At 40.2% G+C, this 11,108-nt stretch overlaps 1 protein-coding gene across 5 annotated transcripts in view; it reads right to left on the bottom strand.

Annotated features, from left to right (window-relative positions):
* The window catches only part of lnx2b (ligand of numb-protein X 2b), a 69,006-nt gene that overhangs the window by 1,869 nt on the left and 56,029 nt on the right, over positions 1-11,108 (bottom strand). For all 5 annotated transcript variants that reach the window (XM_062044280.1, XM_062044275.1, XM_062044277.1 and 2 more), the window contains exons 7-8: positions 4,069-4,243; positions 2,327-2,570 (exon numbers count right to left, since the gene is read on the bottom strand). In XM_062044280.1, the coding sequence (XP_061900264.1) occupies positions 2,327-2,570; positions 4,069-4,243 (419 nt within the window). The remainder of the gene's footprint in view (positions 1-2,326; positions 2,571-4,068; positions 4,244-11,108) is intronic.

The following is an 11,108-nucleotide window of genomic DNA, read 5'->3' as shown; positions in this document are numbered from 1 at the left end:
CAAAATAAGAGTGCAAGACAAGAACTAAAGCACAGGGAAACACCAGGAAGGGCCACCAAAATAAGAGCGCAAGACAAGAACTAAAGCACAGGGAAACACCAACAAAACAGGAAGGGCCACCAAAATAAGAGTGCAAGACAAGAACTAAAGCACAGGAAAACACCAGGAAGGGCCACCAAAATAAGAGCGCAAGACAAGAACTAAAGCACAGGGAAACACCAACAAAACAGGAAGGGCCACCAAAATAAGAGGGCAAGACAAGAACTAAAGCACAGGGAAACACCAACAAAACAGGAAGGGCCACCAAAATAAGAGTGCAAGACAAGAACAAAAGCACAGGGAAACACCAACAAAACAGGAAGGGCCACCAAAATAAGAGTGCAAGACAAGAACTAAAGCACAGGGAAACACCAGGAAGGGCCACCAAAATAAGAGCGCAAGACAAGAACTAAAGCACAGGGAAACACCAACAAAACAGGAAGGGCCACCAAAATAAGAGGGCAAGACAAGAACTAAAGCACAGGGAAACACCAACAAAACAGGAAGGGCCACCAAAATAAGAGTGCAAGACAAGAACAAAAGCACAGGGAAACACCAACAAAACAGGAAGGGCCACCAAAATAAGAGTGCAAGACAAGAACTAAAGCACAGGGAAACACCAGGAAGGGCCACCAAAATAAGAGCGCAAGACAAGAACTAAAGCACAGGGAAACACCAACAAAACAGGAAGGGCCACCAAAATAAGAGTGCAAGACAAGAACTAAAGCACAGGGAAACACCAGGAAGGGCCACCAAAATAAGAGCGCAAGACAAGAACTAAAGCACAGGGAAACACCAACAAAACAGGAAGGGCCACCAAAATAAGAGCGCAAGACAAGAACTAAAGCACAGGGAAACACCAACAAAACAGGAAGGGCCACCAAAATAAGAGCGCAAGACAAGAACTAAAGCACAGGAAAACACCAACAAAACAGGAAGGGCCACTAAAATAAGAGCGCAGGACAAGAACAAAAGCACAGGGAAACACCAACAAAACAGGAAGGGCCACCAAAATAACACAAGACAAGAACTAAAGCACAGGGAAACACCAACAAAACAGGAAGGGCCGCCAAAATAAGAGCGCAACACAAGAACTAAAGCACAGGGAAACACCAACAAAACAGGAAGGGCCACCAAAATAAGAGCGCAAGACAAGAACTAAAGCACAGGCAAACACCAACAAAACAGGAAGGGCCACTAAAATAAGAGCGCAAGACAAGAACAAAAGCACAGGGAAACACCAACAAAACAGGAAGGGCCACCAAAATAACACAAGACAAGAACTAAAGCATAGGGAAACACCAACAAAATAGGAAGGGCCACCAAAATAAGAGCACAAGACAAAAACTAAAGCACAGGGAAACACCAACAAAACAGGAAGGGCCGCCAAAATAAGAGCGCAACACAAGAACTAAAGCACAGGGAAACACCAACAAAACAGGAAGGGCCACCAAAATAAGAGCGCAAGACAAGAACTAAAGCACAGGGAAACACCAACAAAACAAGAAGGGCCACCAAAATAAGAGTGCAAGACAAGAACTAAAGCACAGGCAAACACCAGGAAGGGCCACCAAAATAAGAGCGCAAGACAAGAACTAAAGCACAGGGAAACACCAACAAAACAGGAAGGGCCACCAAAATAAGAGCGCAAGACAAGAACTAAAGCACAGGGAAACACCAACAAAACAGGAAGGGCCACCAAAATAAGAGCGCAAGTCAAGCACTAAAGCACAGGGAAACACCAACAAAACAGGAAGGGCCACCAAAATAAGAGCGCAAGACAAGAACTAAAGCACAGGGAAACACCAACAAAACAGGAAGGGCCACCAAAATAAGAGCGCAAGACAAAAACTAAAGCACAGGGAAACACCAACAAAACAGGAAGGGCCACCAAAATAAGAGTGCAAGACAAGAACTAAAGCACAGGAAAACACCAGGAAGGGCCACCAAAATAAGAGCGCAAGACAAGAACTAAAGCACAGGGAAACACCAACAAAACAGGAAGAGCCACCAAAATAAGAGCGCAAGTCAAGAACTAAAGCACAGGGAAACATCAACAAAACAGGAAGGGCCACCAAAATAAGAGCGCAAGACAAGAACTAAAGCACAGGGAAACACCAACAAAACAGGAAGGGCCACCAAAATAAGAGCGCAAGTCAAGAACTAAAGCACAGGGAAACACCAACAAAACAGGAAGGGCCACCAAAATAAGAGCGCAAGACAAGAACTAAAGCACAGGGAAACACCAACAAACTCAAAATAAGGCACAACCATCATGTGGTCTTACCTGGGCAAGCCCAGCCATCTGGTCCACATGAGCGTCCAGTTGTGGCCGTCTTCCCGAGCGTCCTCCACCGCGTCCGCTCTGTCGGCGCCCACGCCCTCCCCGTCCTCTTGCCGGTTCTCCGAGGCGGTCTGAATGACACGGAGCGCCACTTGGGGCTGTGCCGCCTGCGCCTTGAGCGCGGAGACGGCCTCGCTGTAGGACAGCTGGGTCAGGTCCACGCCGTTGATGCTCAGCAGAACGTCGCCTGAAAAAATAGGGAAACCATGAACTTGTGGAAGAACACAAAATTAAACTATAATAATAACTACAACATTTTGATGGGCCTGTTGTCTGGGTCGCCGTGCTTTTAAGATGCTGCAGAGTGTCTGAAACACAGAGTTTTAGGTGGAACTGTACAACATGAGCTACACATTTAGCGTGTTTACATTAAAAATGCTAACATTTAGCGTGTGTGCAGACGTTAGCAGGATAACAGTTAGCATGTTTCATATACCAAGTTATATGACTCAAAGGTGTATGGCTGCGAAAATAGAAAAAAAAAAGTGTAAAATTTGATGAAAAAGTTTAGCATGTTTACATTAAAATGCTAACATTTAGCGTGTGTGCAGACATTAGCATGATAACAGTTAGCGTATTTCATATACCAAGTTATATGACTCAAAAGTGTATGGCTGCGAAAATAGAGAAAAAAAGTGTACAATTTGATGAAAAGCTTTAGCATGTACCCCGCCTTCCGCCCGATTGTAGCTGAGATAGGCTCCAGCGCCCCCCGCGACCCCGAAGGGAATAAGCGGTAGAAAATGGATGGATGGATGGACATTAAAATGCTAACATTTAGCGTGTGTGCAGACGTTAGCATGATAACAGTTAGCATGTTTTATATACCAAGTTATATGACACTAAGGTGTATGGCTGCGAAAATAGAGAAAAAAAGTGTAAAATTAGATGAAAAACTTGCTAACAGTGAACAAATGTCCCATACCAAGTAATATGACTCTGGTGTAAACGTTTGCAAAACTAGCTCAAAAAGTTAGCATGTTAGCAAGCTAACGTTAGCATGCTAAAAGTTAGCTTGTGTCACATACCAAGTTATATGACACTAAGGTATATGGCTGGGAAATTAGAGACAAAAAGTGTAAAATTAGCAAAAAAAGTTAGCACTTTAATGTTAGCATGCTAACAGTTTATGAAGGATTTGTTGAAAAACTTCATGTTGAACAATGTCTGATTGTGGGCAAACGCTTCGAGATATCAACTTTTCGTAAAAACCATGAGTGCCTCCGGTTTATCACGTATTAAGTGTAAGAGAAACGTGCGGCACATAATAATAATAAGGGCTGCTTGCATTGCAGCAGGCCCATAATAATAATAATAAGGGCTGCTTGCATTGCAGCAGGCCCATAATAATAATAATAATAATAAGGGCTGCTTGCATTGCAGCAGGCCCATAATAATAATAATAAGGGCTGCTTGCATTGCAGCAGGCCCATAATAATAATAATAAGGGCTGCTTGCATTGCAGCAGGCCCATAATAATAATAATAATAATAAGGGCTGCTTGCATTGCAGCAGGCCCATAATAATAATAATAATAATAAGGGCTGCTTGCATTGCAGCAGGCCCATAATAATAATAATAATAAGGGCTGCTTGCATTGCAGCAGGCCCATAATAATAATAATAATAATAAGGGCTGCCTGCATTGCAACAGGCCCATAATAATAATAATAATAACTATTGGACCTCTCTTGATGATGCCGTCTCGGTGCAGACAGCCGATTGGCTGCACGCTGGTGATGTAGACGGGGAGGCGACTGCGACAGTCTCTCCCTCCAGCGATGGTGATGCCCAGGGAGAGACGAGGCTCCTTCTTCACACTCACCGTCTTTTCCTGACTGGAGAAACCACCAGGAGGGTCCTGTGGGACACAAACCCCATTCAGTACACCCAGATGACACGTAGTAGTTCCCTAAAAAATAGCTGCATTTTTTGATCAGAGGATCTTTGACTACTATTATTATAGGATGTTCTTCAAAACCTGTTATATAGAGGATCTTTGACAATCATTTTGCAGTAAGTCCTTAACACAGCAGCATATTTTTGTCATTATAAAGAGTCTTTGACTACTATTATTAGAGGACGTTCTTCGAAACCAGATTTCGCTTGTACTATAGAAGATCTTTGACAATCACTTTGCAGTAGGTCTTAAAACAGCAGCACATTTTTGTCGTTATAAATAGTCTTTGACTACTATTATTATATGATGTTCTTCAAAACCAGGGTGAAGTTATCATATAGAGGATCTTTGTGACTATCATTTTTGCAGTAGGTCTTTAAAACTAGCTGTGTATTACTGTCAAGAGATCTTTGACCAATGTTATTGTCGAAGGTTCTTCAAAACCAGTGTGCACCTTTTATATAGAGGATCTTTGACAATCATTTTGCAGTAGGTCCTTAAAACAGCAGCACATGTTTGTCATTATAAAGAGTCTTTGACTACCATTATTATAGGATGTTCTTCAAAACCAGTGTGCACCTGTGATATAGAGGATCTTTGACAATCATTTTGCAGTAGGTCCTTAACACAGCAGCCTATTTTTGTCATTATAAAGAGTCTTTGACTACTATTATTATAGGATGTTCTTCAAAATCAGTGTGCACCTGTTATATATAGAGGATCTTTGACAATCTTTTTGCAGTAGGTCCTTAACACAGCAGGATATTTTTGTCATTATAAAGAGTCTTTGACTACTATTATTATAGGTTCTTCAAAACCAGAGTTCGCTTGTACTATAGAAGATCTTTGACAATCATTTTGCAGTAAGTCCTTAAAACAGCAGCACATTTTTGTCATTATAAAGAGTCTTTGACTACTATTATTATAGGATGTTCTTCAAAACCAGTGTGCACCTGTGATATAGAGGATCTTTGACAATCCTTTTGCAGTAGGTCCTTAACACAGCAGCATATTTTTGTCATTATAAAGAGTCTTTGACTACTATTATTATAGGATGTTCTTCAAAATCAGTGTGCACCTGTTATATATAGAGGATCTTTGACAATCTTTTTGCAGTAGGTCCTTAAAACAGCAGCACATTTTTGTCATTATAAAGAGTCTTTGACTACCATTATTATAGGATGTTCTTCAAAACCAGGGTGCACCTGTGATATAGAGGATCTTTGACAATAATTTTGCAGTAAGTCCTTAACACAGCAGCATATTTTTGTCATTATAAAGAGTCTTTGACTACTATTATTATAGGTTCTCGCTTGTACTATATAAGATCTTTGACAATCATTTTGCAGTAGGTCCTTAACACAGCAGTATATTTTTGTCATTTTAAAGAGTCTTTGACTACCATTATTATAGGTTCTTCAAAACCAGAGTTCGCTTGTACTATAGAAGATCTTTGACAATCATTTTGCAGTAAGTCCTTAACACAGCAGCATATTTTTGTCATTATAGAGTCTTTGACTACCATTATTATAGGATGTTCTTCAAAACCAGGGTGCACTTGTCATATAGAGGATCTTTGTGACTATCATTTTTGCAGTAGGTCTTTAAAATTAGCTGCGTATTACTGTCAAGAGATCTTTTGACCACTGTTATTGTAGAAGGTTCTTCAAAACCAGTGTGCACCTGTAATTAGAGGATCTTTGACTATCATTTTTACAGTAGGTCCCCAAAACAGCTGTGTATTTTTGTAATAAAGGATCTTTGACTACTGTAAATTCCGGCAACTTTTTCCCTACGCTTTAACATAACGGTGCGGCTAATGTACGGAATTGTCTTCGCTGACGGCCACAATGTAAATAGTTTAAAAACAAAACAAGCAAATACACTGAATAGGTGTGTTATTGTTTGTGCTATGGCGCCATCTTTTGGACAAGTTCACATGCTGCATTGCCCTATAAGTGCCGGTCCGTCTTCTAGCCGTCCATAGCGTTTCTACTCGTATGGATTCTTCATTCATCACTCCAAGCAACGTTTGTAACAATTCTTACTCACTAAACCGTCCCATGTGTGATGTCTGAAGGAGTGTTTTCATGCATTTTTATACGCTCTATCGTAATGTCATGAAGCTAGCGACGTTACCATGAGCTAATATGCTAACACATTCACAAGTGTCTGAGTTAGTATTGTTAACTTACACCAACATTCTTTTTGTATTGTTTCACTTTCGTAAATTCACCAAAACGTCACCATGGACTTATTGAATCTGTTTAGTTTACGGGTGTCAAACTGGTTTTCATTGAGGGCCACATCGCCCTCAGAGGGCCGCTTTTAACAATGAGTAATATATGAATATACATGTATATATTTATATGTATATATACTGTGTGTATATATATATATATATAATTATATAATACATTAACAATATATATTTTAAATAAGCTGCAATTTATTATTTATAAAAACTGGCAGCTCATTCACCAGCAGGGGTGCAAATTAACACTCGCCAGTCGCCATTTGCGAGCTATTTTTAGCTTTGGCGAGTAAAATATTTGCCTAACTTGCCACGCTGGCGAGTTGAAAAAGTGAGGTTCACAACAGCAATAATGCAGCGCTTACCGGTACCTAAAGCAACACGGAGATCATTATTTTACCAAGCACATATTTGTTGTGATGTCACGTTCGACGTTCCGTAGACTAGTTGCTAAGAGACGGCAGTTAGCTAGCCTAGTAGTTAGCTTAGAGCGCGCACTACAGGGATATCTCTCAGGCGACAGTCACAGAGTGTACCGGTAACGTTACTCGAGTCTTAATAGCTAACAATCATTCTTCCTAGCCTTAAGCCTATAAATCTTATCGTTATGTGGCGCTTCCTGAAACCCATAGCTAAAAAGGCACGGACGGAGGAGGAGGAGGAGGAGGAGGAGGAGGAGGGGGGTCGCGATGCGAATGCTGCGAAACCCAAACCGACCAGCGCTGGAACTGGGGGGAGAAAGTTTCAGACGAAGTGGCTATACGACGATGCAGGGAAAAAACGCGACTGGCTGACTGTCAAGAACAACATCATGTTTTGCACTGTGTGCACAACTTTTGGAAAGGACAAAAAAAGTCAGGCGAGTCACTTTGTTGTGGGCTGCTCCTCGATGAAAGTTGAAAGTATAATATCACATGAAGGCACTCGCAACCACGACAAAAATATGAAAATAAATATCCAGACAATGTTGAAAAATATTTAACTATTTCTTTATTCTTTGTAGCAATCAATGCACTGTAAAACTTGTATATTACTTAAATTTTATTGAATACAGATCTTTTAAAATCTTATCTGCACTGCATCATGCGTCCTGCTTCTAGTTTCATAGGATAGTAAAAAAAAGAATCTATATACTCTATATACTATACTGTGGCCCCTGGTTGGTTGTAGAATTGGTTTTAATGTGACGTGAACACTTCTACATGGCGGAATACAATGGTAAAGGAAATAGTTTGTTTTGGCATTTGGCGAGTAAAAAATATGGTTGGCGAGTATGTTTTTTCACCTACTAGCCACTTGGCGAGTTGGTCAAAAAGTTAGTTTGCACCCCTGTTCACCAGAATATTACAGTAAAAGCAGTGGGTTTTTTACAGCATGTAAAAAAATTGAATAAATGGAGAAACAACAGCACTGTTTTTAGCGGTCAAATTCAAGCAACAGAGCTGCTAGTTTGTTTTTTTTAACTGTAAAATGTTGTTGTTTTAATGTTTTTTGTTTGTTTGTGTTTTAATGTCTTAATGTTTATGGGAAAAAAACAGTAATAAAGTTGATTTTAGGGTAAAAAACTCAGTCGGCGGAATTTAACCATGAAATCTATTGTCAATTTAACAGTGTACAATTTGAATGATCATTAGTTTTGAAATCATAAGTCAAGCCGATATTTAAGTATAGTATTTATCTTTATTTTAACCAAAAATATTTTTGGAATACATGGTAATATAATATTTTGATTTTGATAATATTTTATTTTAAAAGATATCCAATTGCATGCAGTGCATGATTTTTTAATGTCAAAAGGGAAAGAACAAATATATTTAGTAAGAAAAGATGAAGCATTTTACTAACGCATATTATTTCCAGGCTTTCGCGGGCCACACAAAAGAATGTGGAGGGCCAGATTTGGCCCCCGGGCCTTGAGTTTGACACCTGTGGTTTAGCTGACGATGACTTCTGTTTTGTTTGATCAGCCGTTTTACTGCTGCGTTACAGACATCGTTTGGAAACAATTAAGGTATGTAAATAAACATTTACATCATCTGTCTCTGTAAATAACTAATTTCACAACCTATTTATATGAGACTATTGTGCATATATATATATATATACACATATATACATAAACATATACATACATATATATATACACATATATACACACATATCTATATACACACACAGATACATATATATATATATATACACACACACACATACAGTATATATATATACACATGTACATATATATATTATATACAGTATATATAATATATATATATATATATATATATATAATGCGGCTAATATGGAAGAAGTTTTTTTCTGCTAAAATTTAGTGGGTGCGGCTTAAATACCGGTGCGCTCTATAGTCTGGAAAATATGGTACTTTTATCATAGACGGTTCTTCAAAACTAGTGTGCACAATTATTGGTCCTTAAAAACAGCATCATATTTTGTCACATCTTTGACTACTAATCAATCAATCAAAGTTAACTTATACAGCCCTTAATCACAAATGTCTCAAAGGGCTGCACAAGCCACAGGGACATTATAGAAGGTTCTTGAAAAGCGCAGTGCACCTGTCATATCTCATATGTAACAGGAAGCACCCTGCTGACTAAAACAAACAAAAAGTGTTTCTTACGTTAGCTAAGTAGTGACATCCTCCTGGTCATTTAAAGAAACATGCCGCCAATCAACGGTAACAAGCGCTTTAATTGATTCCTCTTGCCCACTAAGTCTCGCTGGTAACAAATGTGCACCATGTGATCTGAAGTGTGACCTCCCACGCTGCTCTCTCGTAATGAAGATGTGTGGAAAGCCATGGCTCCCGCCAGCCTCCTGCTCGACTCGCTGGAGACTGTAAACTGTGTTGGAAGGGAAGCTCGGGGGAGGTGAGGCCTCTTCCTCCCCCAGCAGGGAGCCCGCCCCCCGCCCCCCGGGGAGACGAAAAGGCTCCACTCTGCAGGCGAAAGCTAACTGTTACCCGCTTTGATCCTCCGCCACCCGGAGAAACAAGGCCCCCCGGAAAAACAACAACGACGAGGCAGCGGCCCCAGAGCAGCACCCCGGGCCTTTTGATCAGGACAGAAGGAGGCCCTCCACCGCCGCTTTCATCTCCGCGCTCCGACGCAGGTGTCTGCTCTCAAGGCTATTCAGCCCCAGCTGGTGGGGGTCTGCTATTCTTCCTGAGCACGTCACAATTACACTGTGTAAACACAAGCACCTTCTTTTTGCAGTGCAGTGTGGAGGGGGGAATCTTCAGGCACCTCACAATCCGTTAATTATGCATCTTTATTTATTATATTATTGTTAAGTATTGTACATTTATTATACAATAATATAAAAGGTTCCTACTAGTGTTGTACGGTATACCGGTATTAGTATAGTACCGCAATACTAACGAATCATATTCGGTACTATACCGCCTGTTTGCTTGTTTGTACCGGGTTTGTCTCTGTGCGATATAGAAAATGACTATATGGTGATATTGGAGAATACGTTCCCACGCAGTTGCTTTTAGCTGCGGGCATTACACGACAGGCTTTTCTCACTCTTTGTAGTCTCTCCTTCTCACTGAGACGTAAAACAAGCGCACCTTCATACTGTCGCGAGTGCAACATCATTCCCCTCGCGGAGAAGAGAGGTAGCGGCGTGGGTAACGTTAGCTGTAATGCTAGCTGAGAGGTGCGAGTGGTAATACGAGATAAAGAAGGTGCGAATCTGGTAACTAATGAAGGAATAATTAATTCCCAAGAAAAACAGCACGGGGTCCGTCGTCTGGCGGTGGTTTGGCTTCAAGCGGGAAGATGTCGAACAGACAACCGTAATATGTCAAGTATGCGGCAAAAGCGTTGCTACAAAAAGTAGCAGCTCTACTAATTTGTAGCATCATTTCAAAAGTCACCCGCTAGAGAATGAAGAGTGCTTGAAACTCCACATGTCAACATCTCCATTCGGTGCCACACCAACAAAATGCCCAAGCAATCATTTCCACATCTACACCGGATGAAACAAATAGTCAACAACAGAAGGAGATAACGCCCGCAGGAACCTACCACATAGCGAAGGACATACACTATTTGATTTCCTATTATGCAGCTCATTTTTATTTGACAGTCATTGAAATATCTTGTGTGACATCATGCACAAAAGTGCACTTTGTTTTAAACTATTATAGTGGCGTTCTGTACAAAAAGTGCACTTTAATTTAGTGTTGTTTTGATACGTCATCTTAGTGACATCATGCACAAAAGTGCCCTAATAGCTTGTTTTAAAATGTCTCTGACAATCTTGCACTTTCTGTTTAGGAAATGACATGAATGTTTGTGCCACTGCTTAATAACTGTTTAATAAATACACTTTTGATCAATTGACTTAGTTGTGATTTCCCTCTCTGCATGAAAGTTTAAAATGAGCATATATTAATGCAGTATGAAGAAAAATGTTTTAATGTAGACACATAGAATCATCATACTGCTGTGATTATATGCATCAAGAGTTCATTCAAGGCTAAGGAAAAATATGGAGATATATATGGTGTATCGTGACATAGCCTAAAAATATCGAGATATT

The sequence above is a fragment of the Entelurus aequoreus genome, linkage group LG04, assembly GCF_033978785.1.
Source record: "Entelurus aequoreus isolate RoL-2023_Sb linkage group LG04, RoL_Eaeq_v1.1, whole genome shotgun sequence".
NCBI classification, from domain to species: domain Eukaryota; kingdom Metazoa; phylum Chordata; class Actinopteri; order Syngnathiformes; family Syngnathidae; genus Entelurus; species Entelurus aequoreus.
This window is presented reverse-complemented; position numbering and strand designations above follow the sequence as displayed.